This window comes from Epinephelus moara, chromosome 1 (assembly GCF_006386435.1).
Source record: "Epinephelus moara isolate mb chromosome 1, YSFRI_EMoa_1.0, whole genome shotgun sequence".
In the NCBI taxonomy this organism is placed as follows: domain Eukaryota; kingdom Metazoa; phylum Chordata; class Actinopteri; order Perciformes; family Serranidae; genus Epinephelus; species Epinephelus moara.
In genome coordinates this window covers 27034948-27062413 of record NC_065506.1, presented here as the reverse complement: position 1 = coordinate 27062413, position 27466 = coordinate 27034948, and the positions used below count along the sequence as shown (strand labels likewise).

Genomic DNA, 27466 nt, shown 5'->3' with positions numbered 1-27466 from the left:
ATAAACCTACTACCGCGGCAGCTACAGCCCATACAGTCTGTGGTGTGGTGAAGTCGAGCACTGTGTTTTTAACTGAGTTCAGCAGTTTAGCGTGCCGAAATGCCACCAAAATATTCAACAGTATAGCTTTACTACACACCTGAAGAAAGAAAAAGGTATCACATGAAGTACTCTATGGGTATCGGTGTACCTTATAGGGTACTGGTAAACATTACCCAACCATAGCGTCACGTAGAGAAATTGTCTCGCTTGTTTTGCGTCATCTGATCTGCCTTTATAGAGACTACCAATCAAACTATTAAGCACAAATAGCGTCTGCTAACAATCGGCGGCTGCTAACAATCGGCGGCTTAATCTGAGCACCCTTAACTGAGTTTGTTTTTAACACAGAGGTAATCCATACAGCCGGCCGCTCCCTACAGCTACGTCATTTCTAACTTGTCCTGATGCCTCTAAATGACACAATTTATAGTGCTAGAGACCATGAAACCATCCAAAACACACTGTACTGTTCCTGCTATAATTTTATATTGTGCTCTAAAAACGGACTTAATATGTTTAAAATAAACTGTGGCTGCATTTTTTTTCCTTCAAGAAAAGACCCGTGGCACCTTTAACGCCTTCCTAGCTTGGGGGATTGTCACAGTTCATGGCATGATGGGATTGGCACTGGGATGCAGCAACAGTTGCAGGGCAGAACAAAAAGCCCCGGTCCCCAGAAAAAGCACCATTACATCAGACTGATACCAATCTGTCTTCTGTAACAGTCACAGCAAAACTCTGATATGTTAAGAAAGGGAAATGCATCTATAATTCTGCCTTTAATCTATAATAAAAAACATTAAAAATTGTACCTCCCCTGTCACAGTCAACAGCTGAACACCGGCAGTCAGCAGCTGTCATTATTTTGCATCATGAAACTGTGTATCTTTTCAGTTTGCACACTCGAAGATGTAAGAAAATCATTTTGCTCTTGTGTCAAACAGTTCTGACTCAGTAACGGTAGGACAGACAGCCCTGTGATTCAGCTACTGGTGAGACAATGTGTAACCAGATACAGAGCACATCTGGCAGGACCCAACTCTATTCAACACTGCAGTTGTCTCTTCAGCACATTTTAAGGTAGATTCAACACCACAAAAACTAAACACGTCTTTGGGTTTGTTATTGGGGGTTTGAATGTGTCTTGAGCAACGATCCTTGTTTTGAGAAAGAAGACTTCAACGTTACAGTTTGTGAATTATATATTTAAGTCTTGAGGGCATTTTCACACAGTAGATTTCAGTGGGTTGTGTTTTGCCTCTGTTTATGTTAAAATCAATGCCAGTTACAGTAATTCTTTATAATTTGATTGTAGAATTTTAAAGATAAGCAACTAAAATCTATATTTAAATTCTTGCATTTTGCCATTTGATGCAGTAAATGTAAATCAAATAGAGTTTCTACTTGCTCATAAACTGTCAAAAAGAATATCTGACAAATGTAATGTCTACCAGAAAGCTGAACATTTGCATCATACTGAGGATGTCCGCTGACTAACAGCAAGGCTTGCACTTAGCACTGCTCATTTATAACTCCACAAAAAAAAAAACCTGCCATGCTTTAATCCAAAGCAGAGGGACAGCTTCTCTGGCAGCCTCGCTCTGTGTGGGGACGAGGGAATTGGAGGAAGAGACAGTGGGGAGGGTCCTGTTGTCTGAGCCCACATCTTTGTAGTGGCAGCTGAGGGGTTTCACTGCAACTCCTACAATTTACATTTCGTTTGGCCGGAGCGGGTCACATGACAGCTGCAAGCGAATGCTCTGAGGGGCTTTCTGCTTTCACTTGACACTGACTGACTGGCTGTGAGACGGTCCAACACCACAGAGAGAAAATATTCCCTCTTTCCATGACATCACCCAGCCAGGAATGGGGGAAATGGAGGGAGGAGAGGGGGCACAGCTGGTGGCAGCCGCAGTACCATCTGCTACTGACTAATAGTTCATGCTGCTTTACTTATAAACTTGCACTTCTGTGAACCAGTATAGTGGTCACCATCACAGAGCACATCACAGATGAATTTGACAGTCTTAGAATATTACCTTACTGGACACAGCCACGTATTGATGCTTTTATTTTAATTTAAAAGAATATTTTTTAAAAACATTTATTACATTTCTTGCTGCAATGTAAATGAAGTCATAGATACCACTCTTATGTATTTCTGATTTTAAAAAACTACAGCAAGAAAGAAGAAAAATCAGTCCTGTGCACAACCACCTGTAAAAGCACAACTTGTCTTTTTTACACTTTGTTTATTCCATTAAAAAAATAATGAGTTACAACATGTTAATTAGGGAGCTTTAGAAGTGCTGCGAGGTTGATTTTGTTTCCTTTGGTCAGAGCCAGGCTAGCTGTTTCTAGTCCTTATGCTATGCTAAGCTAAGCTAATGAGCTGCTGGTTGTGACATGAGTAGCAGTGATGTGCATAAACTTGGTCATGTTTTTGGTGAACAGTGAACTAAATGTATCTGTTTCCAACGAATGAATGTAAAAGTCGTTAACTCTAACGACAGTCAGTGACGCTCGCGCGCTGAATTTACGGCAACTGGCATGCCGGTGCACATCCGTTGCACGTTTTAAGAGGAAGGAACCGCTGTTTGAGGGTGGGAACAGACTTTTACACGCCACCTGCATGGCTAGTGCAACTGGCAATTCAGACAGTGCAGCCATCGGTACTGCCAAAGCCAGTTCATGTGAACATTTGAAGGACTAATGAAAAAGAAAAACCTCAAATTTCTTATCCAAATTGTGCCCGCCGGGTCTTAAAAACACAAGTCACAAATGAAGCCACATTCAAATCTGAATTTGGAATGACACACTGAGTTGAAACATCGCACACACATCTTGAGAAATACCTGCAAGTCAATGCTGAAAATTCAAAAACAAAACAAAAAAACGCATCAGAAATTAAACTAGCTGAATTTGGGGATTGTTAACTTAAACTAAAAATGTGAACTATGTACATGAACTCATTTTAATTTGCGTGAACTGAACTTTGAGCAAACTCCTGTGAAGTGTGAACATGCAAAACAGCACTGATGAGTCCATCTTCTCATTGAGCTCTCAGCAAGAAATCAAATAAAGGTATTCCACAAAATGTTAAACTATTCCTTTAAGCTCCCTCAGTTTTCACCTTTTAAAAAACATGCAACTACACAAACAATGCTTGGGTTAAAACTCACACATACACACATCTGTACTCACCATACATCTTTCCCTCATCAGAGAGGATGATCTTCCGGCGTCCACAAGGAGGATATATGGCCAGGGCCTCCTGGAAGCTCTGTTCAATATCAGGGCTCCACACCCCCTCCGCATCGTTGTCCATGGGCTTGTCTGTCGAGTCACTCATCCTCTCCATGTCCTCGGCAGGGCTCTCACTACCGCTCCAGCTGCTGGGATCAATTGTGGCGGTTGGGCTCTCCAAGCTGACGCCTGGAGCAGACTAGGGAGAGACCTGGAATTCCCAAATAAACAAGCACAACCAAACGGTCACCCTCCACAACAGAACAGCGGACATCTGCTTCCAAACACACACAAACACACACGATGGAAAAGAAAAGAAAAAAGAAAAAAAAAAAACCAGAACACGCTGTTAGTTCTGTTAGTTGAGAGCACAATATGGAGCTGAGGCAGCCAAACAAGCTTGGACATCGCCAAGAATGTTGCTGACTTGATTTACGCTGGATGTTATGGGTTTAAACAATTGAGCGTTTTCTCCCATGGACTTTTAATATTTTGATCCATTCTTACTAAATGACAGAGCACTAAATAGTTACATTTAAAACTTGTGTCGAGATCAGAGAAATGCTGAAAGATAGACTATGAAGGATTTTCCTAAAAAACAATGACCAGACTTATACTGAAGTAATCCCTCTAAATCAGCGCTTATCACCCACTGGAAGTGTGTCGAAGTGTATTTATCTGCAGACAATCTGTCCTCTGCCTTCTTAGTTTCTTCTTATTGATGTTTATGGGCGTGTGCCCCCACAGCGCTCAGGTGAGGGCGGGGCTTTATAAAAAGGTAGCGACCAGGGTTTCATTTATAACAGTGCTTAGGGTCCATACTAAAATATACGTATGGACAAAAGCCAAAAATGGTGTGCACTTCAATCAGGCTTCCACCTCACCATCTGTCACCAATCTCCCGTCTCCAAAATGTTCATACACATGGGTCAAAGTTTCTCCCATCAAGTCTGTATTTAAAGTTCACACCTTGTTCACACCTTGTGGCGTACGTCTCTTTCAGGCCTTGTTTTGTGCGTATGCTATGTTTATAAATGAGACCTCAGGTGCCAGGCCATAAGCAGCAGGCATCCAAGAGACACAGCGCAGAAAAAATGCAAATCTAGCAAGGCAAAACGCCAAACGAGAGTGAATCTGGGATTGGCTTTTACTTTCACTTTCGCTGGCAGGTGTTTACATAAAGAAACCGACAACCCTGCATCGTAAACCTTTAAGATTTTCTGAGTAATGCACCACCTGCCTGAGAGACTAGGTGAATCCATGAAACACTGTACAGTTTAAAAAACCATGGAGCGGGTGAAATTCACCCTCAATTCACCTGTGTGGTTGCTTTGAGATTTCTGTAATTTAACAAGCTGTGACAAGTATCCCATCAGATTTGTCACCCTAAAAGTTGCTGAGCAGCATTTAAGACTTCCCCAACAGGTTAGACCATAGCTGTAATCGTGACCTTAGGTGTACATGTGTGGAAATCTGTGATTGTGTAAGACAGAAAAACACAATGTTCACAATGAAGGGAAAAAGGCAGTGTTATGGCTCATGTCGCCAGTCAGCCACAGCCATCACACCATGACGGCATACAGAAACTACAGGTGCAACGCGTTGGCAAATCAATCAACAGAAGATTACTTGGCAACTATTTTGATAATTGAATAATTGTTTTAATCATATTTTTAAGCAAAACAGCCAAAAAATTCTGTTTTCATGCTTCTGAAATGTGAGAATTTCATGTTGTTCTTTGTCAAACATGATGAACTGAATGGCTTTTGCATTTCTGAAATGTTGGTCGGTTGAAAAGCTGTCACCTCAGGCTCTGAGGAATTACACAGCATATTTCACCAGTTCTGTTTTTGTTTTTTTTTATCTGCAAAACAATTAATCAATTAAACAGGAACATAACGGGCAGATTATCTGAAAATGAAAAAATCGTTTGTGCAGCCCCAGTACAAGTCAGACACTCGAGCCACACAGAGAAGCCAGAGGAGGTTTTTTCTTTTTTAAGAAGAAGGGGAAAAAAAGGCTGGAGACCTGCAGGCATCACAAGAAAAGTACCGTTTGCAGACTGTGGCTCAATCCAAGAACCAGCCCCCTTTGTGCATCTTACCAAGCTGCTCACACAGCTGGAGAAAGTCTCATCTCACCAGTGGCTATTGACAAGACCAACAAGCTCCTGGGTGAATCTGCAGCTAATAAACTAAAGACTGCATCATTATGCGGTGACAGCATCTGGAGCCCAATGAGTTGCATGTCCAGTAACATTAAACAGAAGAATATCCCACATTTTATTGGAAATGACTATAACACACTACAGCTTCATGAATGCTGGGCACCAGAGAACCGTGTGTGTGTGTGTGTGTGGTAAAATGAGATTCAGCAGTGTTGCGGTCAGTATAAACTGTGTGGCCCTCATGAATGGAGAGCATTCTGCACATAATGGCTTAAGCTGCCACAGAGTCCGACCCGGGACTTAAGAAACTTTGACAGAGTTTATTGGGGTGGTTGAATTACATAAGACAGAAACATCAGAATTTAATTCAAATGTTTTGTGTTGAGTGTGCCGTGAGAAGAATATAACTCATTATCGTGAGTTTATACTTGCACAACTTTTAGAGGCAGAGGTGTGCTGGCTCGGAGGGTGGATAAATCCCCAAACTGGACACAGCAGACACGCCAACAGTTCTATTTATAGTTCACTGGGTCTGCGCATGGGTCGATTTGTTTTGTGTTGACATGTATGGTCCGCATAGTCATTGTGCATGGTCATACATTTTGGGCTGCATATAAAGAGTCTGCTCAGACCCTCTTTATGGGACACAGGCCTTTGCAGCCATGCATGTGCGGAAACTCAAGTTTGACTTTACAAGGGATTAAGTGCTATAAAGTTATTAGAAAAAATAGAAGGAATGTAAAAGTTTTCTCTGAGGACTTTCCAGTTTTTTCATCAGATTATCTTGCAAATGCAAATGAGCATCTTGAATGTGTCCATGCAAGAAAAAGGAAACAGCAAACAAACCGGCAAATTCCAAGCATGTAAGACAAAACTGTCTTAATTATTGGTAAATAAATAATGCATGCAGGGCAATGAATGTTTGAAAAAGCTTGCTCCGGGGCACAGCGACTGAACACAAAAACATGACAGAATACAATGACGGCACGTCGTCTGAAAGGCAAGTTCCCAGAGGGAATAGGCAAAGCAACAAGTGGATAAGACATCCATGAGTAAACTAAAGAGGGAAGTCTCTGACAGGCTTCATACTCAACACTCATTTAGGCTGTGTTTTTCATTGTCCAGTGCAGCTGTCTAGTGTAGCTGCTCCTGCTTCGCTCACACTGTGCTACAGGGAGTGTTATTTTTTGTTTCACATCTATATTCACTTAGAAACAGTAAGTACATGATTCTATATGGGTGTTAGAGTTGCTGTTGGCACCCTCTCTTGTGTTTAATGCTTTCTTTGCATATGCCAAGTAGGATGTGTGTTCCCTGTTCAGGCTTGGTTCCAGCAGGGCTCTGCCCATCCCACTTCCTGCTTGGATATCTGGAGATCCTGATTGGAGCAGCACCTGTCCAGCCCTCCAGTAGGAGTAACAATTCAGGGGACCTGTTATAAAGACTTTCTTTGCGACTGAGATTTTATTTGAACAGCCCGCCTCTATGTCTCTCTGTGTTGTGTCAAACCAGGTAGACACTTGTTGATTATCTGAAGACTGGGTTATTTATAGTTTCCACTGTTGAAGCACTGATCACACACACCATTAATATTCCCATGGTTGGAAACACTAGGTACAGGGGTGCTGTTTCCACGTTTCCACTGTGTTTTGTAAGGTCACATGGTGAAGTTTCAGCTCTCCTTTGGTTTGCTTTAGACAAAGTTAGTAGTCGCTCTTATTGTAAATAGTCCTTTTTTGGTTATATTTGTTGTTTTGATTTAAACAGCACCCACTGGCCCTTTCTTTTCCCTTCGTAGTATGCCTCTTTATTTGTGTATGTAAATTTCTAAATTCCTTGTCAATAAATGTCAAGTAAATGATTACCAGCTGCAACAGCGCTGCAATGGCTGGCATCGTTTTCAATTTGTGAGTCAGTGTGTGTCATTATGGCATGAGACACCTACTGTAGAGGGAACTACCACAGAAGCCGTTGTGAGTATTTTGCCCCATGTTTTTTATTTTTATATATCTATCTGTCTGTGGACAGATTTTGTCATTGCAATAGCCTCAAAACTGTGCAAGGTGCAGGCATGAAACTTTACAGGTGTCATTGAGATCAAAATGAAGGCAGAGTTCGAAGATGGGTGTGGTCTGAGCAAGGGGGCCAGAAGTAAAGGAAGTAGGGAAGGGGGCATTGGCCACCCCACTTTACGCCCCTGGCTCACATTCGTTTTAAGTTGTGGATTGCCGTTTCGTGATCTCATCACAAGATGGTCTCTAGTTTTATTCTGTTTCCCCTTCCCTAGCGATCTGGATCGTAATTGGGCTGTGAGCACTGTCAAATGTTTCTGAGTGCACAACAACACTGTGGCTGAACGACTCCAGCATGCACAGTGTGTGATGGGATGTGTGAGCTTAACACACATCTGGTGTAAAATCAAGTGACATTGTCCTCCATTTTGCATTTTTACATGCAAATCAAAGTCACGCTAACATTCAGTAACATGCCGACTGTGAGTAGAGCGACTTTATCTGCAGTCGAGCTCAAGACAAACAGAAACAGATTGGACTTTCAATATTTCAAGAAATCTCAGAGTTTGTGTCAGCTGTCAAACTGTTACTGCCTTAATTCAAGATCCAAAATACTTTTATGTATTACTTCCTGTACTAACAATTCACTGAGGTCTCTCTCTTTTCTCAATCTCTCCCTTCTTTCCAGACAACTGCTTCCTCCCTGAGCAGGATCCTATTCAAGCAGCACAAGCTGTCAGGAAGTGGGAATAGTAGCATATGTTTCTTCCAGCATGTCAGTTCATGAGGGGGAAAGGGGGGATGGGAGCAAGCTGTTGGGGGAAAAAAAAACTCCCAGAGAGCGGAGAGAGCTTTTACTGAATTCCGTTTTTGTGTGCCGACTGCTGACACAGCAGAACTAACTCACAAACTGATGAGGGAGGGGAAAAAAATTCCCATTTCAACCACTAACAGGCTGGGACTCTTTCTAGATGTGCTCCTCTCATCCCAACCAAATGATGAACTGCACTCGTATAATCACTTCCAGCTTACATTTTCACAGCAAGATGGGGCTCTGAAGAAAATATTTGTTTCTATCATCATCAAGTCCAAACATTAAATTACATTGATACTTGTAACAGCTAAAGCACTGTTCAAAATGCTGTGCACATTGCACTGACATTTCTTTCTCCAGGGTTGCTGCCAGCATGTTTCAATAAAGCTTTATAATGTCTATTCTACTAAAATATCCTTGAGCACAAACTCATTTCCACAACTTCAAAACTATAAGTCTACTTTTATCCCAAAGTTGGCAAACATTATGTGTATCCTTCTTAAGCTCGTTCAAAAATAGCATTTATTTTCTATGAGCACTGGTTCTCCATTTTATTGTATAAAACTGCACCAGCTCTCCTATCAATAAATGCTGGAGCTACAAAGGCTGTGCAACACCTCAATATAACCATTGTGCCTAAACCAAAATCTGTTTCAGAGAGCGTCTAACGAGGCAAGTAAAATGTCAAGAATCTTGAAGTAGCTAGATCACTGAGCGTGTCCCAAATCACTCAACATGCAACAGATAAACATTAATACTTCTCTTTTACAAAAATGACCTGATAAACAATGTTTCTCCTGAGGGCTTTTCTCTAACATGAGATCAAATGTGTCTTCAGGATGCTGATTATCATCTGAGGGAAAATAAAACAAGTCAACCAGCACAAACAACAAACCTGACAACACTGGATAAAATGACTTTCAACTTCCACGTCACTCTCTCCAAAGCAACAACTGCGCTTCGTCATATAATTTCAAATGTACCTGATGGGGTATCAGTTTCCCTTTTAAAGTGCCTGTTCAATGTGGGAATTTTGCTCCATTTTTCTGCCTCGCCATTCTTTATAAACGGCAAAATCGCTGAATGGGGGGACAGAGTTGTCTTGTCTTCAAGCCAATAGCGGGGGCAGTACAACACCGAATCAATGTCAGTGTAAAAGGGACAGGCAGCAGGACAGGACCATGGACGGGACAGGTGTAACATTTGATGACGTCTTGTGTGTGTGAACTCCCGCCAGGAGGTTTTTGAAAGCAGCTAGCAGCAGCGAGCAGCTAACTCAAAGAATAAGAACATCGCAAAACATGTCCGCAAATTGTAATTACTATGGGATACGGAAGCTCCTTACCCTCCGAGAAGAGAACGAGATCATCTGCGAACGGTAAAGGATGGTTATTGCCATGTTATGCCATTGTTATGGTTTATTAAGCGCTGCCGACACATGTCATATGTCACAATAGAGGCTGACAATGTTGTCACACCTTTTTTGCTTCCGGGATGCCAGCTTATTCCTCCCTTTTGCACCAAAAGTAACACGTGTTAGCTGTTTTTTTTTAACCTCTGTAAACCCACTAAAAAAAGGCTACAGACTCCTTTCCCATTGCCAGTAGATCAGCGCTGCGTACATAGCTCAGGAGCAGACCAATAAGCCTTTCAGTGTGTGTTTTTTTTTTTTTGGTGTGTCACGTTCAAAGTCATGGCCAGGTTAGGTCGGTAAACAGTAGAGAGGAGCATAGAGTCCAGTGAAAACTGTGATTACGTCTTTTTTTTTATATCTCTTACTTAATCAGTCCCTTTCAAACTCGGTGCAGATAAATTTGGATCAATGTTTGAGTGCTACTTGGGTGTAGATGGACAATATTTTGTGGTGGCACCTCATTGCATCTCGTCAGTCAAGTAGCCAAAATTAGTACGTTCACCCAGGTGTTGAGTTCCCATCAATACCAATCAGAGGTGTAGGCGATAAATACCTGTGACTACTACGGAGTCATTTGACCCAGGTGTGAATGCCAATTAAAACCTTTGCCACTGCATTATTAAGCCAGATGTTAGCAGGTGTTAGTGGGTTTTTGTGTATGGAAAAGGGGATATACTGTTTGAGTTCACACGCTGGAGCTGCATGATGCCACCATTGTTTGGTTCTGAGTAAAAATGCAAAAGTCGCATCAAGAAGGGACCTGTAGCGGCCCTTTAGCACAATCTTTGTGTAAAAAGGGCAACAAGCCTGAAGACCCAAGAAATTCAAGCTTTACAGCTAAATCTGAAGTTTCACTCACAAGTGAAGTAATAAAAGTTTAACCTGCAAGCCACACAGACGTTCTCAAACTATCACTTTTACATTTTGTCCAAGAACAACCCAGCTGTGTGTCACACATCACCTCACATCCACTCTTTCCTTTAGGTCAAACTGGTAGCTGTTTTTTTATTCAAGCAGCACAATGCCACAAAAGATGTCCAAATAATGTTTCTGGCTCCTTTTTTTTTTCAAACTATCCTGATCCTTTCTCAAACACTGAGAATTCATTTTCAACAAAATCACAAAGTGTCCTCAGTTTGGTAAAAACTAACTTTAACTTTAGCTTGGTGGCCGCGAATAACAGATTTCTGGAGAATGTGCAAACTAATCGTTTATATGAACAAGAATAAAATATGAGCGCAACAATTTAGTAGTCATGAATAAGTCATTGAAGCATTTGATAATCATTTAACTTATGGAATCATAAATTGTTGGTAACATGAGAACTTCTGCTACGAAAGGTTACATGTGTTTATATTATATGTTCAAATTAATGCTATTCCTTCATTATGACATTAACTGACTCACTGTGCTTTGTACTTTAGAACCAGTTCTTATATAGTGTACGTGGGTTCAAGATATTTTACTGTTTGGATTTTATTATTCCACCCTTTTTCATTCATTCAACTCTTGTACCTCGATGCTGCGCTATCGAAACTACAATGTTGTTTATAAAATGTCAAATTATTACCAATATAATGTGGGATGTGGAGGAGGAAATGAGTGTTTGCAGTGAGGGAGGAAAAGGATGTGGGGTAGGGTTATTTATGTGTGCAGAGAAAATGGTGAGTGCATACTTTTTCTTTTACATACCAGTAAACAGAACATCAACAGACTGATGTATTAAACTGGTAACCCTGTTGTCTTTATCTTCTCATGTCAAATGAGGATGGGGTTTGTTGACTTGTCCCCGTACAGACAGTGAAATAACACAGGATAAATGTCATCCCCATCCTCAAAAAAGGATTTGTTTCTTAGCATCCCGTGACATCAATTGGATGCTTTTGCCGTGTGCAACATGTATCTAACGTGGCGGGGTTGTCAATGCAGACGGTCTCTTAGTGCCTCAGAATCTGCGGACTAATTACGTCCGTCAAAAGAAAGTATGAATGTCATCCATAGAAACACTTGTGGCTTACAGATAATTGCATACTTCTGTCTTTGCAGGGTGAACACCATAGAAATGGTCTTATTTGTGAGATGAAGGATGGAGATGGCCTGCGATGCAATAAGTGAATGTAGTAGCTAAGCAGAGTAGTAGCTGTGACATGGCATTATGGGAAATTACACTTACCGTGAGATTACATAAACCACTCACCAAGCTGGAATCCAGCTCCTTAAATTAAGAGAACCCATTTCACCCATCAGACAGAGCAAGGTAATGAAATAGCAGATGAGAGGTCTCAAATGTAATTTTCCATGTGGAGCTTTTGTGCCGTTATCTCAGAGGGTGCAATAATGATTCTGTGAATGACTTTTGTGCACCCCATAATGGCCCACAGTAGTTAAGGCCACAGTGTGTAAAACTATAATTACCATGTGATTTCAAAACTCAACATTTTCAGCTTGTTGTAAAGACATATCCCGGCCTTTGCATAATTATTAAAAATATTCCATTTTGAAATACAAGTAACGAACTATGAACATTTGCAATGACTGAAATTCCATTTAGATTTTGAACAAATTAATTACCTCAGGAGAAGCATGTTTGTGGAATGAAGTCTTTGACAGCAGGTCTTTGAGGACCTTGAGATGCTGTTACAGGGCAAAATAAAATTAATCAAAAATCTATGGAAATACCCTTTGAATTTATTTAGAGAGCTTTACCACACAAGGTTAAGTTGAGGCATGCAGCCAGTGTTCAAATAAATAAAAATCAACTAAACAGGTGAATGTGAGCCCTGGACTTTAATTAAAAAAAACTGGAGCACACACTTAACCTGCTGCAATTTCATTTAAGAAAATATAAAGGGGTGTATGGCTTGGAAATTTTTAATTACCACAAACATGTCGGAAACGTCTTCAACGGACTACAGTATGTCACCAAACTACACAAGAATGTCAGGACAAAACTATTGATTCTGTATTGGATTTTTCCTTTAGGTTTCATGAATAAATCTACAGGTTTGGAGTACAGATGAATGAATAAACAAGGTTTTCAATACCAATTTCCGCAGGTCCACTGGAGAGGCTAGAAAGCTTACTTATGCCGCCTCTGTTATTGGCAATGGCCTAGTGTTTATTTCATGCCTCTTTGAACCTGCAGGCTGAGATGCCGTGAATCTGTCTGATATCATCCCACTCAAATCTGAGGCCTGGATCCCACCGCCCAACAACCATCAGGCCACTGTGGGATCAATCTTTGTTTGCCAGAGAATAGGATTGATTTACAGGTTCTGTCAAAGCAGCCCTCTCTACCTGCCGCAGACTGAGAAACAGGTAGCAACAACATGACCTGGACAACATCAGATATGTCGGCTAAAGGTCTTTCACTCTGAACAACAGAGGGAAGATTGACTGTAATTCGAAGACACAAAAATTTCTCCTTCTGAGGATACATCCTCGTCCTGCCAAAATAGAAAAAAACACAATTCACCATTCAAACATGAAATGTAATGAAAGCTCAGAAGACATTTGCCTATCAAAAATTTGCAGTGCATTCCAGACAGCATACGCCCATGTCACCGTGGTGTGGAGTGCGAGCGGAACACATAAAGCTCAGGAAATTAAAGCTGTAAATAAAGGTCCGTCAGATAAAGGATCTCCTGACAGTTATGAGAGCAGAGCAGGCCGAGAGCTGGCCGCTGGCTCATTCAGGACGCGTGCGGATGGGCATGAAAAAACAAATCACAGTGATGAGCATGAAGGCCACCATTTGCATTTGGCTCTGCCAATTCACACCGACTTTCATCTCTTTTCTTCTTCTTCTGTAGCCATCATTTATCCCCTCGTATACTTCTGTCTTTTCTGTCTCTTAGCATCCATCTTTTTTCTCTCCTTTATTTTTCTCACACTGGACTCATCAGTCATAAAACAGCCTCCTAAGAGGTGCTACGCAGACAGCTGAAACTGCCAAAATCAACTGTGATTCAAATGATTGTAGTTTTTTTAATTATTACTTCCCAATTACATATAGTGTGACTGTATTTTGGGAATGAATATATTCTGAGATATAATAGTCAACAGGTTCATTTGATGCTAAAACAACATATTGCCTAGCTCTAGGAAGTTGAACTTTTTTTGGCCATTCATCTGTTTATTTGTACCTGAAGCACAGACTAAACAAAATTGTTTGACCTTAAATGTTAGTGTAGACAGTTGAGACTAAGTTATGGTACATAATAAACTTTATAAATCTCACTAAAGGGCCTATTAAAACTTTTCACAAGTATAAACAGAATAACCAAGGGAAATGTCACTAATAAATGAAGACTGTGAACACAAAATACCATGGAAATGAATAATGTCTGCACACAGTATACCATATCAGTGCGGGTTGTTTGCCTTTTAAACTTTTTAGCCATGCACAGTTTCAAAATACTTAGAAATTTTGATCAGGTCAGCTATGTAAAAAGAAATCAAAATCCTGTGACTTCCTGGTATTTAAGCCACCCTTTTCACCACTCACCATTCACCAGCAGTACACTACACTCTACCAAACTAAAGCTAAATCAAAAATTATTTTCCTTGATAAAGCTACATCGAGGACACTGGCGTCACATGACCTTACTTATTTTGAAACTATTGCCTATGTCACAGAAAGTACTGAGAGTGAAACTTGTGTTTTGGATGTTATTATCATACTGTCGGTGATGTGTTGGTGTTTTTAGTTCAGTGCTCTGCACAGATCTGATACCTGGCCGTCGACCCACCCATCGCCATCTCCTGCAATTTGAAGCTGGTGCGCCGCCTTTTTCTTTTAATGTCGGTGGGGGATGACTTTGGTGCTCTCTGAATTCAGCTCAAGATGTGACATTTGTATGATGGTTTGTACAAAGAAGACTTAATGTAAAGATACATATACAGCCTATGGTTTTACAAAGGTGCTTAAAGTTATTTTTTTATTTTCCGGTACATTTTCAACACGCTTGAATACGACCGCTATTAGAACCATATAACAACAAATGAGTTTAAAACTACAATTTGTCAAAAACACAAATTTTACTGGAAACCTCTCAAGTGACCAGCTGCGGGTTCCCGGGGCTCACTACACTGAAAACCTATCAACATCACTGCTTATCCTGCTGTGCCATAAAACTCTATTATTGTGCTAAAACTGGTAAAAACGCATGAATGGGTCACATCGCTGGATGATATGTTCCTTTTATGACATTGAACGTGGGCACTGTAGTTTTGACTCAGTCTTACGTATTCACGAAAGCACCAAGTGTGTATCAATCCGCAGCTGAAAATAGTCCCCAACAAATATTTCACTTACTCCTGTTGAAGGAACTTCTGCTAAAAACTACAGTGCCCAGCTGTTCTAGAAAATTATTTAGACTTTTTAGAAAATTAAAATATATATTTGTGACCTGGTGATTTACATCTTTAATAGGAAAAAATAGACTGAGGGCCACAGACAGGAAGTCGCGAAATATAGACTCGATCCCACTGCACACACACAAAAAAAAAACACTCACGTCTGGCTTTTGTATTTAATGAGAAAGGTAACAATTGGCATTCACTTCTGGTATAAATGACTCTAGGGTAGTCATGGATATTTATTGGCTCCAGCACCAATCAGCAGAGATGGAAATACAACACCCAGGTGGGCGTGCTAATTTTAGCCCCTTTGCCGATGCGATACAATAACGTGCCACCACAAAAACACCATCCTTCTCCGTTCAAGCAGCACTCGAATATCGTTCAAAATTAAGTCTGCACCAAGATTGAGAGAGAGTGAATAAAGTCACTGATATAAAAAAAAAGTAACCGTCGTGGCATTTACACTGGCCTTCATGCTGCTTTCTACTGCTTACGACAGCCATGATGTCGAACGTGACACTTCCAAAAAAAAAAAAAAAAAGCATACTCATCTGCCGCAGATCCGCGTACACCTGTCTGGTCTCCTGGCAATGGCAAAGCAGTCTATTGCCAATTTAAACAGGTTTTCCTGCGTTTACAAAACCCGCATACACATGCTTATTTTGGTGAGAAAAAGGAAATATGAGAGATGGATTGGCACACCTTTAGTTTTGTTCATGCTTTTTGACAAAATATACAATATCAGCAGCTTATCTATTAATTTGACTAAACAAATTATTTAAAAAAAACATGGGATAATGAAGATGTATTGTTTGTTGTCAACACAGCTAACCTTTGTTGATGATGTAATTACAAACCAACAAGACTCCTTGTTGAAAATGTCTATTTGGGTCCATTAAACAGACTAAACAGAGACAGAAAAGTTTGGACAATGCAGCTCTCCATCGCTGTGTCCCGGCTCGGATTCCAAACTAATTTACCGGGCACAGCCTGCATATTAATGTTGGGAGCTTACCCTCCAGTCTATCTGTGCCTCCACTGAATCCAGGGCACCTTCAGGGCAGAGAGAGAGCCTGCCTGATCTGTGTCAGCCATGATAACAATACAGCGACCATTGATGAAAGGTCTTGTGGAAATTTATTACAAGCAACGACTGGGGAACACTGTGCCAGAGAGACTGAATAACCCACATTTGAATACAAGCCACAAATTATACACAGTTTCAGTAAATGAAGTGACTGTGTGTCTTTGTTCCATGGGTTTCCTTTCACTAGTGGAAAGCTGAACACCACCATGGCCAGCACTGAGAAAGGAAGTTGTTGAAGCTGAGATTTCCTGCTTTCATTGTGGTTAAGAACTCAAAATGTTTATAGTGGTTTCAGAAACTGACTCATCTAATGATTCATGGAGTACATATTGCTTTTTTTTCATCTGTGTGTGATCATGAGGCAGCTCATTTATTTGTCTTTTTATTCCAAAGAGGAATAGGTAGAAAAATACACATCCCGGCTTCTTAATAACTTCTGAGGAGCTACATGTCAGTTATGAGTGGTTAAGACATTACGCTGTCTAAATGCTGTTTTCCAAGAACGACTTTGATTGCCATATGGTAGAAATTACAAGGCTGTAATATTAAAGTGGTAAGCCTTCAAAAGGGTCAGAGAAGTTTAATCATTCGGTGCTTTATGTAGAACTAGAGAGGCTCAAACATGACTTGTTCCTTTTGAATGAACGGGCACTGCTATAACTTGAGCAAAAACGGGAGCAGACGAAAATACAGCCTGTCTTCCATAAGTATGCACAAAGAGGAAAAAAAACTGTGTTGCACTTACTAAGGTGGTTGACAGGGCCAAAGTGCATTCGGTAGCTGGCAGTCATTTTATGGCTGCAGTACTGAAGCAGATTTACTAAGATGACGTCAGTGGCTTTGAGCCAGCTTTTCCTTTTTGGTGGCACTCTCCGCTGGCCTCAGTGGGCCCTGCTCAAACTGCTGAGCAGCAGCGCATACTCTAAAATTCCCTTTCTAGACCAGGGTTTACCTCAGGGCACACACGGTCTGGAAGCCTGCAGGAGTGTCCTCTTTTTAAAGCGTGCTTTGACCGCAGAGAACACTGATGTTTTGATGTGATTCTATCCCTGCCACACATCACATCTAATTACACAATTAATGACTCTGTGTCCAGCTTCAATTACAGATCACAGATCTTTTTTTTCTAGCCTGGAATTTTCATAACAAAAAAAATAAATATATCGTGTATTATCATTTCAATTAAAACATGGGACACATAATGCGCTCACATTCCCATGAGGAATTTCACAGGCCCCTCACTACAAATAGAAAACATGCCTTGTTGCACGTACGTTTGTATTTTCAGTCGGGTGAGGGCTTTATTTCTAAAATCAATATCCCGTTCATACCCGAATGGTAAAGAGTGCAGCCCAAAAAACAATGCAAAAGCTGAGAACTACAAAAGCTTTTAACCGTCGACAGTAACAAATGTAATTTGAGACGTGAAAACATCTCATCAAAAACATAACAACTAATTTAAGTGTTGACAAAGGTGCAACCGACAAACCAAAATTGAAGACAGGGAAATAAAGATGTCTCATCTGTGCACAAAAACACCTGCTAAATAAGAAATAAGACTGCTTCACATTAGAGTGTGTCAAATTAATTGATAACCTGACGGCAGTTACCATTTCAATTATCACACTTTTGTATAAAATGTATATTTGCATGTAGCCATCCAAAGTCCAGTAAAAATAATAATTCTTAAACTACTACAAGTGGAATTAAAATGCTATTTTCTAACGAGACTCCATCCTGAGAGTATGAATACATCACTGCTCTAAGGCACCTGTTGCATAGGGCACGGACGACACAGGTGCTTCTCCTCTGCAGTGAGTTATGACGCTCACACACAGACTGTACCTCCTAATGTGCTATAATTAAAGACAGCCAGGAACCATTGGTGGTTATTCTAAAAAATTAAGCTAATGACAATTTCAGGGGCTAAAGGGACAGTTTGGATCGTCTCTTCGGTGTCATTCATAGATTTAGCCTCACTGGCAGTATCAGTGTTTATTTACAACACTAAGTATATTCCCTGGTGTCATAATAGCCGTGTTCTGTCAGTGTATGCAAAGCCTGCACTGAAATAAGAGCTTTAAATAATTTCAAATACATGAAAATGTATACAGTAAGTAGACTAATGTGACTGCACACATGATGCCAGGCTCACGAGACAAACACAAGCATGCACTGATATTTGCCATGCTTTCTTGCAAAGCATAAAATGAGCAAAGACGTGCGATAAATGTTTGGCCAAAATATGGTTTTCTTAAAGTCAGCAACCCTCAAACAATATCCTGCTCCAGTTAGTAACACAGTTCAATCTGTGCTTCACATTAGCACATTATTGTGTCCACACAGAGCTCACCAAGGCAGCAAAACCTGAACCAACACTGTAGTAAAGTTATCGTCTGTGTAGCCTATGATGCAATACATCCACAGTCTGTGTCTGCTTAAATTTCGCTTGTGCATGTCATTAAAAAATAAATACAAGTCAGTGCAAAGGGCTGGGATTTTTTTGCCATGACTGATTCCAAATTATTTAAAAGTATAGCCTTATTTTAATACACACAAACACACAGGCTCAGTTTCATCATAGCTGCTAACATATCTATGTCGAATTCTCTTTAACAAATTACATATGATGCTTAATGTGCGGCATCAAAAAGCAGAGGGAGTTAAGAAACTCCTGGTTCCAAAGGTAAAGTCTCATACAGTCAAACAAAGACAACATCCTATTCTTGCACAAATGTTATGCAGGCTTTCGTCCAACAGGTCCACTGGTTGCATAAGCTGAAAACAAAGCATCTATTTCTACCCCTAATTTTTTTTTTCTTTTCCCAAGCCAGCAGATTTACACTGTGACATGTCTGGGGTTACGCCTGACTGCAACTCAGACTGTTTCCTGGAAATGATAAGAGCCCTTTCACGTTAATTAAATATAAAAACGTTGTCTTTTTCTTGTCTTTTTCTGTCTCATAAGCAGCAGTTAACTGTAAGAAAAAGCACGTTTTACACTATAAAAGCAGAGAACGTGTGCACTTGCCATAACCAGCTGCTTACACATTAAAAACAAAAAGGGGTGGGAGACTGTAGGTGCTGTAGCCAAAAACTTGTAGTAGCAGCAGTAGTAGTAGTAGGGATGGAAAATGGATTTTGTTCAAGCTTGTGCTCAGTTGTGTCACTTCGTCTGCTACGCTTGCAATAACACAAAACACTAAGTTTCACAATCTTGTTTTTAAGAGAGGTGTTATTTTCCTGAACACAAGTGAAGCCATGAGATGTCAAGATGTGTGTGACTACAGCTGACTTACAAATGGCACAAGTGTAGAGCGCACAGGAAAATGGATTTCATAACTCACAGCTAAATTAACGAGACACCTTGATTGAATCACAGCAGCATATCTGAGATGTGTAAACTGTGGCCTGATGACCTGACCAGGCTGTTTGTTCAAAGCAGCAAATATCCAGTGAGGTGTCAGGGGTACAAAAAAAAAAAAAAACAAGTGGAGACTAACCAAAAAGTCTGGCACAAAGACTAGATCCTTCAGTGTTTGGTGCAACAGGGTGTACACCCACTTTTTAAGCCAACTTTACTGTTGCTAATGAAAGCTTTGGGACTTACTCTCATCCCTCCCTTTGCCTTTGCATAACAGCCTGTGTAATTTTCCCAGAGTCCTCAAAAAAAGTTATGAAATCATTGTCAGGAGTGAAATTTAGTGACACACAGCTGGGCATACAGTTGGAGGGAGTTTTAGCTGAGCAGGCACTTCCCAAAGTGGAGGAAGGAAAAGGGAAACAATGAAGGAAACCTCAAATAAAAGCTGCACAAACACAAATTAATGCTACATTTCCACCTTCAATCAGACTTTAGCTATTTTTATATGATTTTAAAGCACTAAAGTGATGCAAACACATGTTTAATAAAGCAATATACACCATTGTTTTCTTTAAAGTGTAAGTTTTGGGGTGTAAGTTGCTCAGACAGGAGCTTTAATGCAGCAAACAATACAAGGAGTTTAAGCTAACCTTTCCCTCCAGTTCACTGGGTTCCGTTTAGAGTTACAGTAACAACATGGAGCACACACACACACACACACACACACACACACACACACACACACACACACACACACATACATACACACACATACATACACAGTGCCGAGAGCGCTGACAAACAAACATTAAAACATGTACTTACACAAAACTTCGACGGCGATTTAAAAAAGCAAAAGCAGCGTGTTGAAGCAACAAGTCTCTCCACCGTGCTTTCTTCTTCTTCTCCTCCGAGGTGGTCCGTAAATGCTCCGGTGAAATCTCCCAACAACTCCCGGCTGAGCCAACTACGGAGGAGAGGAGAACAGCAACGTTTTCAATCGTCATCTTGTCCAAAAAATTCGTTATTCGTGCCGTGTATTTTTTTTTTTACTTCATCCCGATGCCGCTGGGACTTTGTGGGGCTCCGACACGGGAGCAGCCGGCCTGTGAGGCTCTTTATAGGGGCGTATGGTCGGGCTTCTTCACAAAAAATGTGAAAAATGTCAAAGATTTTCGCTGCTATGTCAAAGCTACAACAGTGAGTGTTCAAAGTGAGCACCCTGTTGCAAACAGCGACCGGAATCGGCCATGTATCTGAGCGATGGAAACAGTCGACCTAACGTTACTTCACGACATGGGAGAAAGAGTAAACACCTAAAATAAGCCGACATTTTTTTTCCTTAAATAAATAGTCCAATATTTCCCAAAGACGTCAACTAAAACCTCCACGAGCAGAAGTCTACAACCAGTTTGGATACCTGCAACTACCATTGAAACTTACCTCGTTATTGATATCTCATATACAAATGTCCCTTTTCTGAGTAATGGGATGTTACGGGGTATTTTTTTTCACTATGTCAAGTTATTCTGGTGTTTCTGGGCCAGCCAGGAAGGTGTAGGTGAATCGCTTCGCGCACTGACAGAGATGCGAAGAATGCTCGGAATGAGAAGAGGAATGAAATGAACGCAAAGAGCGAGTTTGCGCCGGGGCGGAGCGAGAGGTGGCGTCATCCCGAGCCCAGCAGCCAGCCTGGGCAGCGGGCAGCAGCAGGAGGGACAGGGAGGGTACAAAACATCCCGAGAACTGACGCCTTCAGGGACACCGCCGAGCTCAGATTTTACAGCATCGATCCGAACACACTTATCAGTGCAGAACAAAGTCCCTCTCTGACAGGGGTGGAGGAGGTGTTCACATCTTTACACTGAGTCAAAGTAGCAACACTACGCTGTAGTTACAACTGAAATTATCAACATTAACATATATTTAAACTATTAAAAGTAAAAGTAGCAACTCTGTGGCGTAGAAATACTCAGTTACAACTGAAATCATCGACATTAAAATATACTTAAAGTACTCACAATCTGAGATATGTCTAGATGTCTAGATAGATAGAAAAATAAAAAAAATACAAATAAAAAATATTTTAAAAAAGTAAAATGCGAGAAGACAAAAACAGATCAAAATAAAACATATGAGAATCTAGAAATATAAACAATATACAAAAATAAGTAGTAGCAAAATTTAAAATATACAAGAGAGATATACAGGAATAAAATAAAAAAGATGTAAAAATTGCAGGAGTAAAAAAAAGAAGCTCAACATGTCTTATTTGATTATATAATCATTATCATATTGCATTGTCACTGGTTACTATATTCTTTTATTTTTGTATAACTCTTATTGATTGATTTAATACACCTCAGTGCAATCTGCAGGGTAGTTAGGTAGGTAGTTAGCTGCCAACTTTTATTATCTGTTTCAATGATGTTTTTTTATCTTTATTGCTGTGACTCCTGTTTCTTTGCATTTATTGAAATTTTTTATTTTATTGTTTGTTCGTTTTTGTTTTTTTGCTTGAATCCTACATTGTTTTAAATCTGGGATCATCCATTTTGTAAATTTGTTTTAAAAAGTGCTTTATAAATGAAGTCTATTAGTAGTAGTAGCAGTAGTAGTAGTAATATTGGTAGTAGTAGTAGTAGTAGTATGCAAAGTGGGCCATTTAGACTCCTGTGTATTATATTACTGGATTTTAACTGGTGTGCATCATTTTAATGTTGCAGCTGGTTAATGTGGAGCTAGTTTAAATCAGTGTATATACTGCTGGGTAACTTAATCAGTGGTGGGAGAAGTACTCAAATATATTGATATATTCCCTGAGTGAAAGTATCAGTACTACAGTGCAGAAATACACAAGTTAAATTCCAGCAGTCAAACTCTTACTTGAGTAAAAATACCAAAGTATCAGCATCAAAAATAAAAATAAAAATACCAATGGTTAAAGTATGGGAGGCTACTATGTTGCCACACACACACACACACACACACATAAAATAAATAACAATTACAATCATCATCATAATCATAATCATCATAATCACAAAAACAACAGTTGCCTCATTTCACTGAATATAATCAAGAGCTGCAGTTACATTTCAAATTAAGGATTTACATACAAAATTAGTTTATAAAATATGATCCATAGTTACAGATTAAACACCAAAAGTATATGAAGTAATTAAAATTAGCTCCACCTTGACTGACAAGAACATTAAAGCTTATTATATGAATACATCAATAATAATGATCCAAAGTTATAATAGTATAACATTAACAGTAGCCACTCTGCGTTATAAGTACTTTTGTTTTTGATACATCAGGTACACTTTATTGCTAATGCTTTTGTATTTTTCAAGTAAATTATTTGAATACTTCTTCCACCACTGGATTTTTGGATATCCTGCAAACTATTTTAACAAAAAAGCAACTTTTCACATGTTAAATGAATATGAGGTGATAAATTCATATACAAACGCATGTAATTAGTTTGTGGTATGTAGAATATTCATATGAACTTCACAAACAGGACAGAAAACATGACCTCCTTGGCAGCATGCAACAAAATTATCACAGTAACATAATACAACACTTGACCATTTCGTCGGTCAACCAAAGTGCACCAATGTGATGGGACAATCAGCATTTTTTTTCTAATAAAAGAAAGATATTTAGGGGGGAATTTGTACATTGATTGATTGTACAGTGTATACACATGCTGGCTGTCGTTTTACATAATCACATACTATTAATGCATCTGAATCACCGTACAAATATTCACATTATCTGTACCATCACTGTACAGTTAGAAATGAATTACAACTGTATGAAAAACTTTAATTATCTTGAATGATGGTCTGACAAAAGACATACAGTGCCATATAGTACCAACTTGAATATATTTAGTGACGCAAGATAACTTGATCCCCAGATGTAATGTGAATTCACAAAATATACCAAACAGTGTGATTTGCTGTCATGGTTTCTGTGTCGTCTAACATCCCCTTTCTTCTTAATCACTTTGTTTGTTTATTCTTTATCAATCAGTTCAGGGCATCAATTTTTCCCACTGGACTTAAAGGCATCAGCTGACTTCACAAGACAGGCCAAATTCAAACAGTAGAGAGGAGGAGAGTGTTGAAGGCAGGCCTCCATGCAGATTGGGTGTGGAGAAACTTTGTAATCACCAGCCTAAACAAACTGTGGCCTCCAACTGGGTATCACTGAGAGCATACAGATAACAAAGAAAAAAACAGCTGATAATATGTCTATGTCATCAGCACTGTGATGTAAGTATTTCACACCATGCAAAAAATTAATGGCACATTTTAGTTTATTCTGTAACCATACAGTCTAATAAATCTATATTCTTTAAACAATCTATGTTCATGGATCTGCTATGTTTTTATAAAGGTTGAGTTGGAGAGATTTACAGCTGCAAGTTCAAACACTTACAGACAGAAAACCCAGTCAAAGACACATCTGTGGTCCTGTCTGAACAAGTCATCCATTAGAAGCCAGTGTTTTGACACCAATCCTTCAAAAGAAAAGGATCTATGAAGACGATCGACTGCCCCTGTGAGGACATCCATCAACACCTTTTAACACCTGTCTGTGCACGTTTAGCCGAGAGAGAGACAAGGGGGGAGGTGTGTGATTTAAATGTTCTTCACATAGGATTGTATTTCAATGCATTTTTTACTGTCTGTGTCTTTGTCCCATAATTTGTTGAGTGCAGTTCATAATACAGCTGAGCAGCAGCCATTTAAAGTTAGCAGACAGATCCCTTCCTCTATTGTCCTGACTGTTCCCTCAATAACAAACTATTAATCATCAAACGGCAGCTGTATCTAGGACGTCTTTAATGAGAAATCCTCCAAAGATGAATGCAGCAGTATGTAACTCCAGGAGCTCAGATGTAACAGCGGTCATTCATCAGCTGACAGTGTTTGAGCGCTACATGTTAAAAATAATCCCTCCTTATGTGTGTCAGAAGTCAGAAAATGCTCTCATATGAGAAGTCTTCAGTGTTAGTGCACCAGGCGGAGAGTGCATTTTGTAGGTTACTGAGCCAAATGATTACAGTTAAATTATGGATATATGAATTCCTGATGTTCTTATCTCTCCCTGTGCGTGTGCACTGTCCTTATATTGTATTCCATCATTCCTGCATGAAGTGAAGGAGAAAAAGACACCAAACTGTTCACGCCAAAACAAATAGCTCACCCATCCAGCCCACCCTACAGTACTGTATATACAACGCCACTGTTCATGCACAGGCACTCAGCTGTTGTGTAACAGGGTGTGGCCACAGGAGAGCGGGTGCAGTGGTACAAGCTGTATAGGTGGCAAATGAGACAAGGTAGATAAATGTGTCAGCGGGGAATAAGCCACTGAATGTGAGAAAAAGTGTGAGAGTCACGTGTTTGAATGTATGTTGATGTTCCACTTATTAGAGACAGGTCCACACCTCTGTAAACACACACACACCTTTGTCAGCTTTTTACTTCAACATTTAAAAACAGATACTGTGTCATTTGAGTACAGCAAAACTTATTTTCTTATTGCCATTATTTAATTTAAGATCATTTTGTGTAGTGTGTTGAGCAGTATCTCATAGGAGGCATCCATTGCTATTGCTAATATTTATAAGTCTAGCTGTTATTTTAGACTCCTGCAATCCTACTTGTATGCAAATTTCTTTGATGATGGCATTTTTTATCGATTTATCAGTGTTGAGTAATTCATTTTTTACTTTTTGGGTTAATGCGCACATGGCTCAGGGATTAGAATGGAAGGATCTATGACCCAATTAACCTTTAATCTTCCTACTCTGCAGGGCTCAACACGAACTTTGCAACATACCCTCATTCAACAGTCCGTATGATATCTAACTAATTAGCGCCCCGCAAATGGCATCGTCATGACACAATGATTAGATCTCTTAGATTTAGGAAAAGACACATGGTTGGGCCTTAGATTGTGTAAATAAAGGACCTAGTTACCAGTGCTGGACTCCTGTTCTGAAGCCTTGAGTTCAGTATTTTGGCTGTCACCATCTTGTTTTTTGGAGCCAGCAGTGACCGTATTTGGATGACAGGGTGGAGCTGTGGAGGAGCAAGGGCTGGATCTGACACTCCGCAGACAGCCTGTCACTCAGTTTGGCCATGCCCCTAATTATGCCGTAATAAAATTTAAACCACTGAGTTACACATATAAAAATTAACCCCCCATCTAGGTGTCATCAATGGGCAAATTAGCTTGAGGATATTTCTGATGTAAAGTTGGTCATTTTAAATTAGGTGTCGACTCTGCTTTGAAGCCAGCCTCAAGTGGCCATTCAAGAAACTGCAGTTTTTGGCATTTCCACTTTTTCAGCCCAGGAGGTTGCCAATTGGGTTGGGGGTTGCTACGTTACCTACTTAACTTTAAGTTTGGTAGGTTGAGTTTAGGAGAGCAGGTTAGGTTTAGGAAAAGAAACATGGTGACGACGTACCTTAAAATAACTTAAAGTTCACTTGCAACATGGGCACCATTCTCCTGGGGGAAAGTCCTCTGATTGTTTGACCCATTCACCATCCCAACCTGCTTCCTCTTGCAGACTTTATGCTGCTTTCTTCTGGAATCCTGTCAGCACATTGGTCACCCGATCGCAGCCTCCCCAGTTGCGTGTGTTATATACAAAGTCTGGTGCATTAGCCTCACTTTTTGTAGGTACACATACGAACCGTGCATGAGTACAGCCTGAACTTTTATAAGACATTGCCAGGCTGGCAACCAGGCATTAGCAGACTGTAAATATTGCTGTCATTTTTAGTCACCTTATGATTTCACTAATTAAGATACTATGTAGTGATGTTGATGGGTTAATTACTGTGATTAGCAGTTATAGGTCATCACGAGAAGAGAAACACAAGTGAGGAAAGCAAACAAATGGCTAAGGTCAAGAGGGCGTGACATCAAAACAAGTTAAGATTCTTTCTTTTTTTTTTGCTATTGAGCTCTTTTGTAGAAATGGTTCATAGCCGTCTGTGTTATTACTTGTCAGTGCACAGTAAATATCATTTCATTGGGGTGTGTTGTTAAGGTGCTAACTGGCTAACTAGCATCTTAAATCCATCCTGTCAGTCTTCAGTGACAAATACAGACTGCCACCGGCTTCTGTAATAGAGTTATTGCCTCACACACAAGGGCTGAGCGTATATGCTAGTTGGCCGTTGGCTGTAGTCATTCCACTGTGTTCAGGTGCAACTTTCTGGCGGACAACCAGGTGACGTGAGGTGATGCAACAGTCAGCCTTTGTCTGCGCCTGTTCTTTGATGTGGGTTTGATTTGTCTGGGATTTAAGACAGATGTCTGTGCACAGACATGTAGTGTTGTACAGTTCCAGTTCTGCTGTTTGCTGTCTCTTTTTTGTATGTTCAAAAGTGGTTGCCATTGATGGCAACCAAAGACCAAGAACTGGTTGCCAATTTCTGAAAATGATTACCACTGGCAACCTGGCAGCCATTACCGTTGAGTGTTGCTTTCTGTGCGACGGGGACAGTGTTTCAGTGCAGGAATACTACCTGGTCCTTGATTTACTCTGTGTTAATTTGAGTAAACAAATGAATTTCGGAATATTCAAAATATAGGTAAGTCACAAACCAAAAATAAACAAGGCCTTAAAACTAGATTTTAACTTAAAGGACCTCATGATCAGGTAAACAGTGTCCACTTTAAAGCAACATTATGCAACAATTGCTATTTTTGCAAGCTAGTGTCCCCACAGGTTCGGAGTGGTACACCACTGATTTAAATGTGAACCTTCAGTCACTGGCTTTAGCAACTTGAATTCAGCCAGCACAAACAGTGCTGAGTACTGTCAAGACAACCTTTAACATTACTGCTGCACTTGATTAATTGGTGTTGCTAATATGTAGCACAAAAATGATATATGATGGTCACAAAAATCAT

At 40.1% G+C, this 27466-nt stretch overlaps 1 protein-coding gene across 7 annotated transcripts in view; it reads right to left on the bottom strand.

Moving 5' to 3' along the window:
* The window catches only part of tead1b (TEA domain family member 1b), a 69818-nt gene extending 48690 nt beyond the window's left edge, over positions 1 to 21128 (bottom strand). For all 7 annotated transcript variants that reach the window (XM_050066892.1, XM_050066971.1, XM_050067047.1 and 4 more), the window contains exons 1-3: positions 20954 to 21128; positions 20336 to 20477; positions 3247 to 3499 (exon numbers count right to left, since the gene is read on the bottom strand). In XM_050066892.1, the coding sequence (XP_049922849.1) occupies positions 3247 to 3403 (157 nt within the window). In that variant the 5' untranslated portion in view covers positions 3404 to 3499; positions 20336 to 20477; positions 20954 to 21128. The remainder of the gene's footprint in view (positions 1 to 3246; positions 3500 to 20335; positions 20478 to 20953) is intronic.
* Between the last annotated feature and the right edge of the window lie 6338 nt (positions 21129 to 27466).